We start from the raw sequence: 19,335 nt of genomic DNA on the forward strand, positions 1-19,335 counted from the left end.
GGAGATGATGACAATTGTAAATCTTTCAAAAGAAATTATGATTATGAACACTTGGTTTTTATAAATAAAACAAATGCAATTTCAATTTACTTATATTTTATAGGGCAAAATTGTAGAATAAGACTCCATCACTGCCTTTGTTCTTCCAAAATTGTAGAATAAGACTCCATCAATGGTTTCCTAATGTACAAATTCCTTACAAAATTATATTTAAAAGATTATTCTCTGATTCTCTGTATCATAGAGTCTGGAATTCAGCACTTTGTCCTCTTATGTTGTGGCATATGGAAATTTGGCTCCCTTGAAATAGTTGGATTCTTTGAGGACCTTCAAAAAACCATGCAAAACAGCATAAGAAAATTGACAAAGAAATTTCAAAATCAATCTCTTTATCTCTTCTTCTTCTGTAAATCCTATAGTTTTATATATAATTTTGAACTTTTTACCTTCTGGGAAGGAAAGGCTTGTCGAAGAAAGGCAAAGGCTGTGCTTTTGGAACAAGCTCCTTCCTCAACCTCTTTATCTCTTCTTCTTCTGCCATCTGCAACATCAAAAAGATCAATATTTACAGTCTTTCTTTTCTAACCAAAAACACCTTTAAAACTCATGCATTTGTCTGATCATTTTCTTTACCTTATCCTGCCTAGCCCTTTCCATTTTATACTGTTCAATTAGACTCATCTTCTCGGCTACTTGATTATCGAACTCTGAACGCTCTGACGCTCTAATGTCGGAGGACAGTCTTGGGTCTATCGGCCTTGTAATCTCTTTAACATGAGGTTTGATCAACACCTGCATAGGGAAAATCAATACAAGATTGAGAAAAAAAAAGCACATGAAATTGTTTAGTTTTGAGATTTGGATTTAGAGTTTTGGAACTATAAACCTCAGGCTCCTCTGTTGTACATGGGAGGCCTTGAGCAATAGGGATCCTTTGTTTCTCTTCTTCAACCATCATTTCATGGATCTTCTTCATGAATTCTTCTTCCTTCAGTTTCCCTCGTTGCTGTTAACGTTCCACAGCAATCGAAAATTGTAACATATGAAACCGGAACGAATGCGATAAATGGTCTAGATTAAAAGAGATTCAAGTTGAAAGATGATACCTCAGTTCTTAGCTTGAATGGTTTCTGGGAAGTTGGCTTCACCAGTTTCTTCCATCTCCTCCCACCAATTGTCCCATGAGACACAGAGCTCTAAAATCAACAAATGAACACAAAAAGTCATGAGCCAGAATGGAATAAAAAACCATTATATCGGTATTTTTCACCTGTGATTCATTACCATTATAAAATTATATGTATGCAATGCCACAGAAAAAATAAATTCGCAGAAGTGAGAGGTTAGTTACATTTCTTTGGTTTCTTCGACCTCCATTAGAAGACCTGCTTGGAAAACTGAAAAACGAAGGAACAATATTAATAAAAAAATCTATTTAAAAAAAAAACCCCAAATCTGAGACTTTAGAGAGAAAATGCAAATATATAATTTGCAGGCTGTGAACTAATCATCAATCAATTGCTTCACCGACCTTCCTTGACTTCCATCCGATGAAGAAGACGATGAGAAACGCCGATCAAAGCCAAGATTCTCAGCTGTCAAAACAAAATTTGATAATGCCCATTTCAATGGCTTCTTGTTATTATCATTCTTCTCTTCTTTTGGTTCCTTTTCATCGGCTCCATCTTCCGATTCCTTTGAATTGGGTGAACAAAGAAGCCTCTCAAAGGCCTTTACCAAATCCATAACTTTACCTGATTGAGGCAGACCATTCTTTGCTTTTTGAGTATCAATAAGATCGGCTTTGTCTTCGGCCTCTTCTTCAACTTCGGTTACAGATTTGTTCTTGAAGAAATCCTCTTGAGATTCCCTCAAATTCTCATAAGCAACACAGAGACATTTCTTCAAACTCCCAGCATACTTCTTTTTACATTTGCAATCGATTTCGACATTTGGATTTGGATCAAACCTTTCTTTCTTCAACTTCTTCTTGGCCACCACAAACTTCCTTTCCCCGAGTTTGGTTTTCGGTGAATAAACTACTGGATTCTTGGAAGAATCTTTCTGGGATTTTGAAGATCTTGTTAACGGAGAAATCGAAACAGAGGTGTTTGGATTCGAATTCTCGTAGAGTTTTGAAATCTTTGGAGTTTTGGATCGAGAAGACCCACTCGCTCCTGGGTCTTTTACTGGAGTCCCCTGTTTTGAATGCTTGGAAACCTCCATTGGGGGGAAAGGAAGAAATCCTTCGAGAAACTGGAAAATAAAAACTGGGTTTTGATTTATGGTTGACGGTAAAACGAGAGAAAATTAGGAGTTCTGATGAAATCAAGTAACTGCGTGTGAAAAAGCAAAAGTCTGGAGAAAAGAAGAAGAAAAAGTTCCGTTAGAGTCTGTATAACGGCTACTTTTTGGTGGTGTTTGTAAACCGTCGGATAAATTGTTTAAAATTAAGATTTTATTTTACTGACCGTTGGATTATGGGATTTTTATTTCGGGAAATGGTGGGCTTAGTTTCGGGCAAATTTGGACCAATGGATTCATTTAGTTTTTTTAGTGTTTATACGAAGTCCATTTGTTTATTGAAAAATATATTTTGAAAAATAATGTTCATAAAATAAATTATATCTTTTTAAAAAATAACATATATAAACTATTTTATGGTGTTGAGATAATATTTTATTAATCAATTTTTATTATTTGATAAAATTTCCATTAATAAATATCAAATACATTTAATAAGATCTCAATAATAATTTTACGAATTTATACAGAATTGATATGTATCTAAAAGGATAATATCAACTTATAAATTCAATATCGACATAATATCAACTTACAAATGATATTTTGAATGCTCAAGTGAATTTTTTCCAGGAGCTATCATTGGAATAGCATGAAAGACAATGATTTTAATAATAATATAAGAAAAAATTATTAATCGGGGATGATGCCAAGATTCTAGTTTAAGATGATAAAATCAAAATTTGAGGATCTAAATATCTTTATATATTTTCTAACAATAAAAATTAGGAGGGACAATGACTCCGAGACGATGTATAACTCTGTCCCCGCTAAAAACAAAATTATAATATAGGAATAATTGAGAAAAAGAAATTATATAAATGAGACAAAGTAAGAATTAGACCATAATATGAAAATAATGTTATATAAATCTTTTTTTCTTCAATTTTTATTATTGAGATTTGGGGATTTACATTATTATGTTGTTTAAAATGATAATTGATATTGACTTGGGTGGGACTCAAGTAAAATGATATCTTTATATTCATATGTCAAACATGAATTTCAAATAAAATCAAATACGTAGGACACTTTTTAGAGCACGCAATTGAGAGCTCTCAATTGACATAATCTCGTTATATGAAAATTTGAAAATTTGAAGAGGACGATGGCCTCCGATCACCCCCCTCGTTCCATTCTTGGTTTCCTTCAACCCCAAGCAAGAGTGTTATTTTTGGGGCAGTTCCAATCAGTGCTTATACCCACTATACTTGATGAGAGTTCTTGTGCATATCTGGCTCACACAGATCCCTTCAAACCCACAAACAACACCATATTTTGTAATTTTAACTACAACATTCTGCAGGCCAGGCACATGGCATTCATCATCATCAAAATATCCACATGTTTCCTGTTTCTAATCTCACAGACTTCGTCCATTTTTTATACCCTTCTTCTTTTCTATGTTACTCATTCTATGCTCATCCGACTCTTCATTTTTTTAAGTGTCTGTATCCGACATGGATATCGATATCGGTCTCATCGAACAAAACAGAATCTAAAGCCTTTGTCATAGCAGATGACTAAGAATTAAAATTGCTTTCATTTCATATGTTGTACATTCATCAGACTGCTGATATTTGCAAAAGAATAGAATATTTCACACATTTTTCTTCTATTCTTCAAATGTATGAAACAAAAGAATGAAGAACCCCTCAAAAAATTGAGAATATTCAATCAAGATATAGGGAGCAATGTTACTAGTACAAAAATATCGAAAAATCGTATCAATGGGACTTTTCCATACCAAGTATCAGTTGAAAGAAGTAAGCTGGAAGTGAGTTACCATTGGAAACCAGAAGAAAAGCCAATGTAACAGTTTTGGCATCGCCTTTCATCAGTTAGCAACTAGGCTCGGTAGAGCCTCACTCTTGCAGTCGGTTCCAAGCCGGCATGACTTAAATTCGGTGTGTCACCTTTGGCCTCTTCATTGTGCATAACTGGTACATTGAGATCAATAACATCACAAGAGACGTTAGAAAGGTCTAGCAGCTCCGCAGGCTGCTTGTCACCGGTTACGGGGTATTTCGACATGTGAGACTTTTTGTGACCACCCAAAGCTCGCCCCGATCCAAAAACCCTCAAGCAGATTAGGCATTTGTGCACCTTGTACACCCCTGTTACAGAACTAGTCACCTCATTCATTTCCCGGTCTACTGAATTATCAATATACTTGACCTTTACAGAACTGCTAATGTGGGTAGTTTGCTCGCGATCTTCGACTGGCACTACGACACAGGTATTAATCTTTCTGTGGATTGTTTGATGACCTCCAAGTGCCTGATGAGATTTGAAAGTCTTGCTGCAGATCCTGCACTTGTATTTGTTCTGTGAATCATCAGACATCTCAGAATTCAATGGAGTACTTATTAACTTGTTCGAAGCATCCCCTCCCAGTTCCGTATCACGAGCATCAAGCATGGCATCTTTGCAAGAACAAGATTTAATGGACCATAAACCAGTTAATTCCAATCCTTCCATCAAATCCTGCCCTGGTTCAACTTCAATACACCCCAAGTTCATTACTTCACCACAAATTCTTCCCTTGATCTCGGGTTCGCAATACTCGAATCCAGGTTCATCATTCTTTTCCTTTTCAGACAAAATCCCAGAATCCGATTGTTTACATTCACTTATGTTCTTCTCGTGGAAAACATTCATGGAACCAGAAGCGTATGAATCAAAGTCATCCCCATAACCAAAGGGACTCTGAAAATTTTCTTTATTATCACAAGACTCCCATAACAATTGAACTCGGTCCAATTCTTGACACCACTAGACAACATTATCAAACACAGAGCACCTTCTTCAATCTCTTGATCAACTTCGACTAAACCAGAAGATTCATTTAGACCATTGTTATTGTACCTCAATCTTTTCGATCTCTTTCTCTTCACTGTTATGCTCTTCAAAGGGTGCAATCTCATATGAACATTGAGAGCCTTCAAAGACTTGAACTTTCTGCCACATTCTTGACAGTTAACTTCTTTCCTTCCTTTTGCAGAATGATGCCTCATATGACCGAACAAAGCTTTCATTGACTCGAATTGTTTGCCGCAAGCTTTGCACTGGAACTCAAGGGTCGAGCTGGTAGTGGCATCATCGTCAACATTAAAGCCCAAAGATTTCCAAGATTTCTTAGGGTTGTCCCTCAAGCCATAACCTTGAAAACCCATAGTCTCCTTTGCCTTTCTTTTACCAGACTTCTTCTCCATTGAAACGAAACGAAGCTCAACTCACTTCAGCTAAAAAAAAACTTAGAGAACCCAGAAAGAAACAGAGTAAGACCCAGATCAAAAAGAAGATTCTTTTAGCGGAAAAAGATGGGAAATCTTAGAGCTCACATCAACTAAAGAAGAACCAATTGCTTGTTTGGTTAACTTGATGAAGATAAAGGTGTAAAGAAAATAAGATCCGAGTGGCTAAAGAAGCAAGTAGAAAAGGTCAAACTAAAGTGAAACAGAGTTTTGGTTTAACAGTGAATTTGCATCTTGAAATCCTTGCATGTCAAGCAAAGTTACCAAAGCTAACAGGGTTTGGGCACTGCCCCCATTTTGGGATCACTTATTAGTATTCGATCCAGTTGAGTGGAGTTGAATTAAATTAGAAAAGTTTAAGTTAAATAAGTTGATAAGTATTATTTTATAATTTAGATTTTATTTGAATTTTTTTATTCGAGTTGAATTGTTTAAATTTTTATTTAAATTTAATTGTAAATATTTATAATGTCGTAGCACTAATTGTTTTCAATTTAAATAAATTTTTATTAATATATATATATATATATATATATATATATATATTCATATGATTGTCATATTTGATATATATAACGCAGAATTGAGGAATTTGTCTCGAATTTAAAAATCAATCAAATACTTTATTTACCTCGACCTTTATACCTTTATTGCATCAATAACTTTCAATTTATATCCACTTAATATAAATCAATATTTGGCTTTGAATAAAAAGATCATTTGAATAAATATACATATTATAATCTCGTTATACAATGTAAAACTCTTTTAATTTTACTCAAATTTAGGACCGTTAGATGATTGAAAATTGATAACTAAGATTAACAGTAGGAAAATGAGAAAATATTTATGAGAATAAAAAATAAAAAGTCAATTTCAGTAATCTATTTTCACTCATTTAATGATATTAAAATTATGAAAAACTCTTTAATTTTATATTGTGTAAATAAATCATAACCCTATATATATATATAGGGCTCTCTTTGTTTTTTAATTAATCAAACACAACAACAAAAAGGTTTTAAATCACTCCAAAAGATCAAATAAAAATTAAGGATGAATTAGTCACTCTAAAATTCAAATACGTAGGTGTAAAAAAGATAAGTGATACCACACCTACGATTGCAGAAACAGTCAGCTAATGTGGGTTCTAAATTTTTTTGGTAAATGACGAGGCAGCCTAACCTAATAAATTAACTTATTCCACCACATTTTCCCCTGTTCAGAGGCTATAAATTGTTTCTAAAGGTGCGACCATTCTGTGGGTTCCTGAATCTCCTTCTCGTCCCAGTTTGGTCATCTCATCAATAATTCTGTTCCCCTCACCAAGGGTGTGGGCTGCTTGAATATCTCAATCTTTTCTTGTCATATCAGCTACATAATTTCATACTATTGATTCAAGATCTTTTTGGCAAGCAGCTTCTAGGTGCTTGTAGACTTTCTTGTTGTCAACCTCAATGATCAGTTTTTTTAATCCGAGTTCCCATGCAATTTTCATTCTTCTAGGACTCCCCAAAGCTCATCCTCTAAAATTGAGCTTGTCCCGATAGCTTTGTGAAAACCCATTATATATTCTTCTTTTTCATCTCTAATCACTCCTTCACAAGTTGTTACTCTATTTGGTCCACTCACGGATCCATCCGAGTTAAGCTTTAGCCAGCCTGGTGGTGGGGGTTTCAATTGATCTCTGATAGATCTTGGATGTTGTCAATCGTCTTAGAGTCTCCTAAGGAAGCTATAGCTCGATTCGTTTCCATGACAAGCCGTCTGCTACGCTCTAGGATCGTTTCTCTCTCCAGTACTTCAGGTGCAAAGATCCGTTGATTTCTTTGTTTCCAAAGGTTCCATAAGATTGCTCCAAATAAAGTTCTTCAAAATCCATTCCTCTTCCTCCTTAGCAAAGTAAAACGGGGACGTTAAGTTCTTCAAAATCCATTCCTTGATTCCTAGTGCAAGAAATTCCTCTAGCTTCTCTTCCTTTATGAGTACCACCTATAAGGTGTTGGCTGTGGGGCAAAGTCTCAAAATATGGTTGATATCTTCTTCCTCGTTGTTGCAGATTTTACAACTCGCATCTAGAGCAAGACGTCTTCTCGTACGTTCATTGTTTGTTAACAAAGCTCCATGAGCCGCAAGCCACACAAATGATTTGATTCTGGGTAAAAAATTTCTTGTCGAATCGCTTTCCATACCGGTTCTTCCTCAATTGTTTGGTGGTTCGTTCGGGTTTTGTACGCCGTTCTGACCGAGAATCTTCTTTCATCCCTTCTTTGCCATCCTGGGATATCATTTTTAAATTCTGGTAAGGGAGATTTAATTGTTGCTATCTTTAGAAGGATTGAATTTGGGAGTATATATTCAAATTCTTCCTATCTCCACTACCATCTTCATTTACCATAGATGCAATGTTTCTTGAATTCAGTTCATGGGTTCTTGTGTTTGTCATATGGTTCTTTAAGATGCCTGCACCCTTTAACCAAGCATCGAACCAGAATCTGGTGTTTTCCCCGTTTCCTATGTTCCAAATAATTTCTTTTCTTGTATCCTCCCAGAAAATAATTTATTTTCTTGTATCCTCCCAGACTCTCGTCAGGCCTTTCCAAAGCTGCGAGCAATTTTTCCTTTTTTTCCGGCAGTTCACTCCCCCATTTATATTTTGCTCTCAAGAATGTCACCCAGAGTTGCTCTTTGTTTCTGATTAGGTGGAATGCCACCTTCATAAGGAAAGCTTCGTTCTGTTGTATCAATTTCTTTAGCCCTGCTCCTCCTTCATTGCTTGATTTGCACCCTGTGTCCCAGCTAAGTAGGTTGATTCCTCTTCTATACGTCGAATGACCCCATACAAATCTTCTAATTAAGCATTCTATCCTAATATTCTCTTCCTAATATTGTTTGACCAATATTTCCCGAAGTAACAATTTTTCGACTGAGGTGGCATAAAGGAGCATCTCTGGGGAAGCGCTTTACCTGGATTTTATCTGATTGGGATGCCACACGGGTAAGGCGTATCCCCGGGGGCACGTTTTACCTGGGTTTTGCTGAATCAGATGTCACGCTGATTTTGTTTTAATAAAGATTTAATTTTTATTGTTATTATAAATTAATAATATATTATATAAAGTATTTCGGTTATAATTTAAGAATTATTAAATGTATTTTTTAAATGTGTGTTAAAGGTTAAAGTGTGAATTTAAGTTAAAGTATTATATGTTTTAGAGACTTTGGCTCAATAGAACAATAGATGAAAACCAGCTTTGATCGTATTGTAGTTATAGGAAAAATGTATGAAATTATAATATTACACGTATGATTATTTATCTATTATTTTTTTCTATTTTGATTATCGATTTATTAATTTTATCACTTAATTATTTAAATGTTATCAATCAAGTCATCTGTTGTTAATATTTAACGAAAATATTGATGCATCAGTTAATAAAATTAGTGTAATTACACATTTAATCTTCAATACTTACATATTTTATCAATTTAGTCTTAATTTTAATTTAATAAATTTAATCCTCCAATCAGAACATGAAACGTGTCATTGTATACATAAAAAAATTCTAACTTTTAATTTATTTAATATAATATTTTTTCTATAATTAGAAGGTGGAATTATTATAATATTTTACAATTAATAATAATTTTTTTATAATAAATAATGTTAATTATTATATTCAATAATTATAATTAATCATTTTAAAAAATTACCAATAAAAATAATTTATATAATATTAACCAAATATCATAAAATAATTTTTAAATACTAATTTTAAAAAAGATATAATTTATTTAGGTGCACATACATTGGGAAATTATAGAAAATGAAATTACATTTAAATATTAGAAAAAACATTCATTGAAATAGAATATTAATTACATAAGGGTTAACGATTATGCGATGAAAACATAGCTGAACATTTTTTTCTATTGTGATCGATGTTTCTGCAGTGCCCACATCTCTTTTGTTCAGTTGACTTCTCCCGAATATCCATATCACAATGTATTATAGTGAATTTTGGACGACCTGAGTCCCTCAATAGCAACGGTTCTGGTACAATTGTAAGCCAAGTTTGAATTTCATCTGGGTCTCTTTCGTTACCTATGGGCGGAAACTCAAATTCATATACCTTGAATACTTGTGAAAGTTGGTATACGGGATCAACATAATTTTTGTAGTCCAAATGCGAATGTGAGCAAGCTACAATGACATGAGAGCATGGATATTTGAGTGCTTGAAAGAAACCACAATCACACCACCTCTCTTGCAAATTAACTCTGAAAGAGTTAGCTTCAATACCTTGCAGCGGAAGTGGCATTTCGGTTACACGAAACAATTCACGGGTGCGAGAAAAATTTGTAACCAAATTCCCATTTGATGCAACCATTTTTTTCTATAAATCAGCTACTAGTCTTGGGTGGTAAATATGGTCGTTCTGCATCCAAGTAAGTGCTTGTCCACCGAGCTTTGCAAAGAGTTGAACCAAACGAAAATAAGTCGTTTTGACCAACGCCGTAACTGGTAAATGACGCCCCCCTTTTAAGGTTGAATTGATTGCTTCAGCCATGTTGGTTGTCATATGACCATAGCGATACCCCTCGTCATACGCATTTGTCCACATTTCTTTGTTGATATCCATAATGTACTTGCAATCCTTCTTATTTTTGCCAAACAGCTCTTGTAGCATAGACTCAAACCTTTGAGGTAAGAGTTCGTAACTTAAGCCATTAGGAATATGTAATAGTTAATATGAAGTATAAATAATACGAAAATGATTGAAAAATTGGAAAAAAGTAACGTACCAATGCGCACGACTAACTGACGTTCATCGTTCTTCTTGTATTTTCCATAATAGTTTGCAACAATATGACGGACACAATATCGATGTTGAACATGTGGAGGTTTCCACATTGGAAAAAGAGTCCATTGTTGCTTTTATCCCGACTCCTCGATCTGAAATAATGTATACTCGTTCCCTTGTGACAACATGTAAACGTAAATTTTTAAGGAAAAAAGTCCAAGACTTAGTGTATTCTCCTTGAACAAGGGCAAACGCAACAGGAAGAATATTGCGGTTACCATCTTGAACCACATCAAATAATAAAACTTGCTTGTATTTCCCATACAAGAAAGTACCATCAATTTGGACAACTGGTTTACAATACTTCACTGCATTAATACACTGAGGGTAAGTCCAAAAGACACGGTAGAATTGATAGCGATCGTGAACCACTCGATCATTCACGTAATGATGTTGAGTTTCGAACTCAATAATTATCCCGGGATTAAGTCTCTGTATAACATGAAACCAACTGGGAAGCTCGTTGTAAGAGGAATCTCATTCGCCATGAAGTTTAACAATGGTATTCTGTTTTGCCAACCAAGCTTTTTTGTAGGAGACGGTGTACCCATATTGTGACTGTATAGTATGAGAGCTTTGCTTCACAATGGGCATGATTACTTGGCAAATAATGTTGGAGTCCAAGTTGGGATGATCCTGGTTTATACCTCTTGCACAACACGTATGAGGACCGTTGTATCTGGTTAATTCCCATAAGTTGCTCTTCCTCTTCCTCTTTGATACACTAACCATCCATTTACATCCGTTATCACGTTGGACACAGTAGAAGACATATTTCTCCGTGGTAGATCGATCAACTCGGGACTAAACTGAGTTATGAATATTGCAACTCTTTATTGCCATCATTACTTCCTCTTTCGATGTGAACTCCATTCCGATATGTAAATCACTGTCATTGACTGATGACTGAACTCCATAGTTGCCAACATCAGGGAGATCCAGAAATTCAGGCTTGTACTTTGCATCATAATCAACCCATACATATGTGCAAGAAGTTCGGCTGGTTTTGTATTTATAGGAACGCCACCCTCATCATCATCAGAGTGTACGTTAAACTGTGGTGAGTCAGGTTCAACGAATAATCCCGTTTCAGCACCATCTACACCTGGCTCCCGAAGAGGTTCTTCTGGTAGAGATGAGGGTTTCTCAGATAATCTAATATTGAGGTCAAAGAAGTTTTCGTTTGCATGTCCTCCCCTTGAACTTGAGGCCATTGTATCATGTGGGATGTGAACAGACTGTCGTCTCGATGACATTTCCATGTGTAAATCAAAAACAGTGGCAGATGAATGTCTGGCCCTTGAAATAGAAGAGATGTTGCCATATGGATTATTGGTGAAGCCATGTGGGTTGAGATCATAAATAATTGATGACGAATTCCTTCCTATTAAACTTGATGGCATGACATCTGGCGTTGGATTCGCCATTAATGATGTGAAATCATTACAGATCAGTTACGTCAGGCTATCAACTTGACCAGCTTGATATGCAATGCCAAAGTGAGAGGAATATGAGAGACCACGAGAACAACGAACCTTAATAAAAGTGGCATATATGTCAATAAGAGATTGTGAACTTCCCATATGAGCATCAACCATCATAGAAACATCATCATCGTTGGAAAGCTGAAATGATGTATATGTGAGTGGAAAAAGTTTAGTAGGAAATCTATATTGAAGTGAAGATAGTCTTCTATGGCCTTCTACACGAATCTTTAACGAAAGTTTTGTGATTAACTCCTCAAGAGTGATGTTTCTCTTCAAGGTTAAGGGGATATAATGATCTGATTAAAAAACAACCCCCTTTTCAGCTTCCTTAATTTCTCCATCATATAAAACAACAGCATAAAGATGACTCATTTTTAGAGAATAGAGGATTGAGATTTTTGAGAAATTTAGAGTTTCAGAATTTGAAAGCTTGGGAGCTGAAGTTTGTTTTGAAAGTTTATAATACGTTGCATATAATAGTGTCTATAATCGGGGTACTATTCACATGAAGGTGCGTTCCCGAAGGCGTGCCTTCCATTATTTTTTCAGAGAATATGTTATCATTGCCCTATTATATCACTCATGTCCCCCAGGGAACTATTCATGTCAGTACCTATTATGTTTGAGGGGACTTGGCAAAGTGGTGAAAGCGCGTTTCCGAGGGCGTACCTTCTATTATTTTGTCAGAGAATATATTATCATTGCCATATTATGTCACTCATGTCCCCCGGTGAACTATTCATGTCAGTACCTATTATGTTTGAGGGGACTTGGCAAAGTGGTGAAAGTGCGTTTCCGAGGGCGCGCCTTCGATTGTTATGTCAGAGAATATGTTATCATTGCTCTATTATGTCACTCATGTCCCCTAAGGAACTATTCATGTCAGTACCTATTATGTTTGAGGGGACTTGACAAAGTGGTGAAAGCGCGTTCCCGGGGGTACGCCTTCACGTGAATAGGTCAGAGACTATGTTATCATTGCCCCATTATGTCACTCATGTCCCTCGAAGAACTATTCATGTCAGTATCTATTATGTTTGAGGACACTTGGCAAAGTGGTGAAAGCGCGTTCCCGGGGGCGCACCTTCACGTGAATCACGTGAATAGGTCATAGAATATGTTATTATTGCCCTATTATATCACTCATGTCCCCCGGCGAACTATTCATGTCAGTACCTATTATTTTTAGGGGACTTGGCAAAGTGGTGAAACCGCGTTTCAAGGGGCGCGCCTTCGATTGTTATGTCAGAGAATATGTTATCATTGGCCTATTATGTCACTCATGTCCCCCGGAGACACAGAGCTTGATGGTTAAATCGGGTAAATTATAACCAAAATTTAAGTTCTTTTTGGAAGTTCAGCAAGTTAAGGATAAAATCATACATATGAATAAATTTAAGTTAAAATCATACATATGGATAAATTTAAGTTTGTAACTTAAATTAAAACGTTATGTGAAGTTTGAATAAATTGGATAAAATATTATGGATAAATTGAATAAATGTGAAGTGATGAGTTGGTTGTGACATTGAAATTGTTTGGAATGAGCATCGAAATGTTTTTACGAATTATTTTCCATTGTGAGCCTTTGTTAATGGGATTATAACACGTGGGTTTTAATGTATATGTTAAGGATAAAATCATACGTATGGATAAATTTAATTTCAATTTAAGTACTGTGAACTATAATTGGAATATAACTTTTAATTTCGAATACAATTTTAAATTTCAATTGGAATATTAAGTTGAATTTAATGTTAAATTTCGAATACTATAATTTGTATTTTAATTTTAAATTTCGAATACTATAATTTGTATTTTAAAAACATTTAACAAACATTTAATGTTAAATTTGAATAAAAAAATAACATTAAAAATATTATTGTAACAACCATTAAACATTTAAATAACATAACAAAATTACATAAATTTCTCAAATATAACTATGTAAATAACATTAAAATACAATTGGATCACCGATGTCGTCTTCTCGAATGAGTTCCACATGGCGGTCGTTGTCTATTTCACTGATGATTTCTTCGTGGAACTTGTTCTTCAGTCTCCTCATCTTCACTATCATCATCATCATCGGCATTTTCTTCATTTGGCGTAGATAACGTTGAAAGGTTTGTATAAAATAACGACCCTGGAGGAGTGTTACTAACAATCCCACCGCTCATAGAGAATTTAGGAAACTGTGAAAACATTGGCATCGATGTCTGTGATCCAGATGGATATTGAGGTATATGTGGAGAAGCACCACCAGCCAAATAAGATACATATGAACCTTATGTTGGATCATTAAACATAGCCTTATATGCACCTCCATATGGTGTTATAAAACCCTACGGGCTAGGCATGTAACATGGCCGGCTAGGAATGTAACCCAGCAGGCTAGGAATATAGCCCTATAGAGATGGAATATAAACTGGTGGGCTTGGCATATACCCCTGAGGAGATGACATCTAATCTGGAGGGCTAGGCATGTACCCCTGTGGCATCATCATCAGTGGATAGGGATGTTGTGGTGGGACTGATGCAGAACTGGTAGCGCCTTCTCTCCGTCCATGAGTCAGGGGACGATGATATTGAGACGGTGGACGTCTCTCTTGGCGCCTAGGAATGCTAACCCCTCATGCTTCTGTCGAAAGTAGAAACGTCTTTCCATTTTCATTAAACCAGTCTATATAGTTATCCGTAACCATATGACCAGTTTCAGCGTAAAATTATCGAGGGGCCAACTGTGTATATCGGTTCTCCCAAATTGCAATCCAATCTCTGTGTCTCACCACCCAGTTACCTCTTTCTTTCCTCTTCTGTCTATGTTATGAATGTCGTCTAAATTCCTAGGTGCTCTAGGAATTTATTGCGTACGACGGAGCACACGATCAATTGGATGCCACTTAACAATAGCATAACATATAAGAGGTACAACTGACATCCAACATCTAATGACCAGGTGGGGTGGGATACAAGCCTTTACTTCATTGCTCGCATAAATTATCCACTGAAACTGAAATATAAATATACAATTCAAATAAATATAATATTCTAATTATATCTAGCATTTTAAATTAAAATATTCATATTTAAACATATTTCAAAACATACCTCTGACCCAGCTTTTGTATCAATAAGTAAACGGATTTCCTCTAGTTCAATAGGTATATCTCTATGGTTCTTTCTTTTCATCGACCACCTATGAAATATAATATAAACTAAATATCACCTTATTTAATTAAAAATATTTAAATCAAAATTTAGTTCGAAAATTACCTCAATAATAAGGGGAATAAGTATGGTTCATTGACGATCGGACATAAGAAAGGTATGCGGAACCACGCCCATGATTGTAGAAGCAGAAGACATTCACCGATAGCAGTTTTTTAATAATTTCTTGCACGACACATTTCTCTAAAGAGAAATACCAAAACTGTAGCACCCCAACTATATCTTTCAGCTTCATCAAAATCAATCAGATGATGCAACCATATACAATGCACCTGGTTGCGAGATTTGTCAGGCATCAATATTTCTCCAATGATTCATAGAATATAAGCCCGAGCACATGCCTTTGCTTCATCCTCTGAAGCATTTTCATTCAAAACTTCAAAATTAGATTTCAACCATGATTAATCTATTCTACCTCCATTAAACTCTAGTGGAGTAGCTCCAAGATACTCCATGCACATTGACTGCCAATCACCATCCGACATACCACACATAATATTTATGTCGACGGGAAGCCCCAGATGCATAGAGACATCCTCCAATGCAACTGTAGCCTCTCCACATGGAAGATGAAATGTGTGTCTCGGTCCACCACCTCTCAATCAATGCAAAAATTAGGACAGGTTCGAGTTTGCAACCGTCAATAATTGTTGCAATATACCTGAACCCGACAGAAGACAAATATGACAAAATACGTATTGATGTCGGTATACATGGGTTTTTAATAAATGTCTCTAAAATACGATAATTTTCCTATATAATATGCATTACAAAAATTTATAATTAATATAAATTCATGATAAATTTAAATTAAAAATAATAATAAATATTAACATAAATTAAAAAATATTACCATATCACTAAAATGTCTGGAGATATGGTTTGCATCTAATTGCAGCAGCATTTCACTTTCCATTATAAATATAGACAAAAAAATATAATTAGCACAAATAATAATTAAGTAATAAATTTAAATAAATAATAATTATATAAATATTATTTTAATAAAAAAATATTTATATAATTATATTAATAAAATATAACAACTATTTAAAAATACTAAGTTAAAAATAAATTTCTTACCACTAGTAAGAAATTTAAAACTCAAATTTTTGGAGAATTTGAGTTATATAAGAGATGAGAAGATGATTTTGGTGTGAAGAATGAGGGGGCTTAAGGGGTTTATATAGGGGAGGATGAGGGGGTAGTTGAGGAAAAAACGGATGGGATTTATGGCATTTAATGGAAGGCGCGTCCTCGGGGATGCGCCTTACCCCCGTGTCATCCGACTCAGCAAAACCCCGTGAAAGCGCGTCCCCGGGGATGCGCCTTACCCACGTGGCATCCAACTCAGCAAAAACCCAGGTAAAGCGCGTCCCCAAGGATGCACTTTTGTGTCACTTCAGTCGAAAGGGTGCTACTTCGAGAAATATTGGTCAAACGGTGTTATAAAAGAAAAATTAGAGTCAAAGGGTGTCAGTTATGTCAAATCGCCCTATTTCTGAACATATACTTTTAGGTATTGCGGTCGTTTGCATTGTGTATGTAGGTATGGTTGTTAAAACAGCCTTTGCCAGCGTGATCCTTCCTGCAAGTAAGAGTTGTTTCACTTTCCACCCTGACAATTTGTCTTGTACTTTCTGTAATAAATATCTATAGGTTTCCTTCTTGGTTTTACCATGAATAATTGACACCCCTAAATATTTACCCAGATTACAAACTTCTTTGAAACCAAGCATTCCACTAATGTTTCCCTTGTTTCCAGGGGTACGCTCTGAGAAAAAAAGATATTGATCTTTTTTATACTTACTTTTCATCTAGAAGCAGCGCATAATCTTTCTAGGACTCTACAAATTACTTGTAGTTATTCCATTGAGGTTTCTGCGAAAAGGATCATGTCATCCGCAAAAAACAAATGGGATATAGTTGGTCATTCCTTTGATGTCTTGAATGGCTTCCATTGATTTTTCGATACTTCTTGGTGGATCACTTGAGTCAATCGTTCTATGCACATAACAAACATATAAGGTGATATCAGGTCACCTTGTCTAATTCCTCTGGTTGGTTTGAATTGTCCTGTCATTGTGCCATTCCATAATATTTGCGTAGATACTGAAGAGACGCACTGCATGATCATTCTTTTCATTTTATCAAAATTCTAATGTCTTGTAATGTGTCATCAATAAATGACCATTCTAGTTTGTTATATGCTTTCTCCAGGTTGATTTTTATTGCCATCCACCCTCGGTTTCCTTTCTTGTTTCACATGGTGTGGACTATCTCATGTGTCATTATGATGTTGTCCGTTATGGATCGACCTGGTGGGAAGCTGGCTTAGGTGGGGGAGATCTAATCATGAAGGAATGGTTTTAGTAGGTTCACCAGGAGTTTTGTAACCACCTTATATAATATTGTACATAAGCTTATTGGACAAAACTTACTCAGATTTTAAGGCGAGTTGACTTTTGGAATCAGTACTATCAGAGTTATATTCAAGTGTTCACTCATTAGAGAGCTATTAAATAAGTCGATCACCATTTGACACACTGTTTTACCGACGGTTGGCCAACTCTTTTGATAGAAAGCAACATGTAGTTCATCCACCCCTGGTGCTTTCCATGGATTCATCTTCATCGTCACCCCTTGTTGAGAAATCAATATTAGTCCACACCCAACTTAATTTGATGTTATTGCTTACATCAATTTAGTTAGGCGAATATGTCATTGCTTATCTCAATTTAATAGAGTAGGTGGAGTAGGTGATAATAATGTATGGCTAAGAATATTTCTTAATTTAATATTTGTATGGTGTAGGTTGCATGGTGAGGACTACAAATACCCCCTTGCATTTGAGTTATGCATCCACCAAAAATTTAAGTATAGTGTCTTGAGTATAAATTGTGAGCTTTCTATTGAGTGTTTAGTTCTCTTCAAATTGTGAATGGTCTTTGGAAAGTGTTGTAGTTTCTTTTATTGTGGGTATAATACAAGTAATTTGTTTACTTGTTTGGGTCCAATATTAGTAAGTTTAGAGTTGTATACTCTAAATTTTATTTAATAATTGGCATCACAACCACGTTATAAGGTCTCTTGAAATTTCAAGTATGCTCTGTGGCTGTAATTTTAACTGATCTTCCACATCAGAAAATATTTCTTGAGATTATTGTCAGGGTTATTACAAACCTTGTGGAGCTTCTTTGTATTTAGAGTAATTCAGTACTCTACACGTTTGTTACTCAAGTTTGTTCGGTGTATTCAAAGCCTTGCCGTTACGATGAGTGATCTTCAAGTAGTTGGAGGAATCAAGAGGCTCAATAATAAAAACTACAACACGTGGGCAACATGTATGGAGTCATACTTACAAGGTCAGAACCTTTGGGAGGTTGTCGGTGGTGGTGAAGTTACACAACCAGCGATAGAAGATGCCAATGGCATCTTGCGAAAGTGGAAAATTAAAACATACAAAGTGATGTTTGCTTTAAAGACCACAATTGAAGAAGAAATGTTGGAGCACATCTGGGATGCTAAAACACCAAAGGAAGCATGAGACACTTTTGTTACACTCTTTTCAAAGAAGAATGATACAATATTGGGGGATCCAGACAGCTCCTATTGGGGGATCCAGGGTAAAGAGAATAATTATTTATGGTTTGAGACTCGAATATCGAGAGTTTTTTGCTAGGGATGGCCGACACAACCATCGCTTGTTGAGTTCAAAAATTTTCTTACAGGTTAAGAAGCCATAGCCAAGCAAATGAAAGGAGTCTCGCTGAATGGTGAAGAGGAAACGCTCTACACCAGCAAAAGCAGAGGCACTTTTCAGCAGTATACTGGTAGTGGATCTAAAAAGGATGGTGACAAGGTGAAAAATTACCAAGGAAATAGAGGCTCTCATTCAGGGGGAGCTTTCAGGAATCGCGGTAATAGTAGAAAGTTCGATGGCAAGTGTTACAACTGCGGGAAGATGGGCCAGATGGAAAAAGACTGTTGGACCAAGAAAAAGCCTGTTGAAAATAATACTGCTACTTCAAGCTTGAAGGAGAATAATGAAGATGGTTGGGATGCTGAAGCGTTATTCGCTATGGAGGAAGAAGAATTAGCTCTCACGGTAACAACACCAAAATGGATTGAATACAAGAATAATTGGATCATAGATTCGGGCTACTCAAATCATATTACGGGTGACAAAAG

General features: G+C 35.5%; 2 protein-coding genes across 3 annotated transcripts; both read right to left on the minus strand.

Annotated features, from left to right (window-relative positions):
• Nucleotides 1-212: 212 nt before the first annotated feature.
• LOC120138382 (protein TPX2-like) lies at nucleotides 213-2,241 on the minus strand. Of its 2 annotated transcripts, none has more exons than XM_039153860.1 (7): nucleotides 1,532-2,241; nucleotides 1,352-1,388; nucleotides 1,107-1,196; nucleotides 887-1,006; nucleotides 634-792; nucleotides 447-541; nucleotides 213-327 (listed from the first exon to the last, which is right to left on the minus strand). In XM_039153860.1, the coding sequence occupies exons 1-7, from the start codon at nucleotides 2,224-2,226 to the stop codon at nucleotides 255-257; spliced, it is 1,269 nt and encodes a 422-aa protein (XP_039009791.1). In that variant the 5' UTR covers nucleotides 2,227-2,241; the 3' UTR covers nucleotides 213-254. The 2 variants fall into 2 exon arrangements, with proteins under 2 accessions (XP_039009791.1, XP_039009790.1); XM_039153859.1 differs by having other exon boundaries at nucleotides 1,352-1,397.
• A 1,911-nt stretch (nucleotides 2,242-4,152) lies between these two features.
• On the minus strand, nucleotides 4,153-4,965 carry LOC120138402 (zinc finger protein ZAT1-like). The gene has a single exon (XM_039153874.1). The coding sequence runs from the start codon at nucleotides 4,963-4,965 to the stop codon at nucleotides 4,153-4,155; it is 813 nt and encodes a 270-aa protein (XP_039009805.1).
• Between the last annotated feature and the right edge of the window lie 14,370 nt (nucleotides 4,966-19,335).

The sequence above is a fragment of the Hibiscus syriacus genome, unplaced genomic scaffold, assembly GCF_006381635.1.
Source record: "Hibiscus syriacus cultivar Baekdansim isolate YM2019G1 unplaced genomic scaffold, ASM638163v2 tig00110691_pilon, whole genome shotgun sequence".
NCBI lineage: Eukaryota > Viridiplantae > Streptophyta > Magnoliopsida > Malvales > Malvaceae > Hibiscus > Hibiscus syriacus.

What these genes read in the sequence shown, in the direction of transcription:
- LOC120138382 (XM_039153859.1), bottom strand. Translation starts at nt 2,226, where the DNA reads ATGGAGGTTTCCAAGCATTCAAAACAGGGGACTCCAGTAAAAGACCCA. An exon ending in TCGGATGGAAGTCAAGGAAG is followed by an intron (nt 1,398 to 1,531) that starts GTCGGTGAAGCA and finishes TTCGTTTTTCAG; the next exon opens with TTTTCCAAGCAGGTCTTCTA. An exon ending in CATTCAAGCTAAGAACTGAG is followed by an intron (nt 1,007 to 1,106) that starts GTATCATCTTTC and finishes GAACGTTAACAG; the next exon opens with CAACGAGGGAAACTGAAGGA.
- LOC120138402 (XM_039153874.1), bottom strand. Translation starts at nt 4,965, where the DNA reads ATGAATGTTTTCCACGAGAAGAACATAAGTGAATGTAAACAATCGGAT.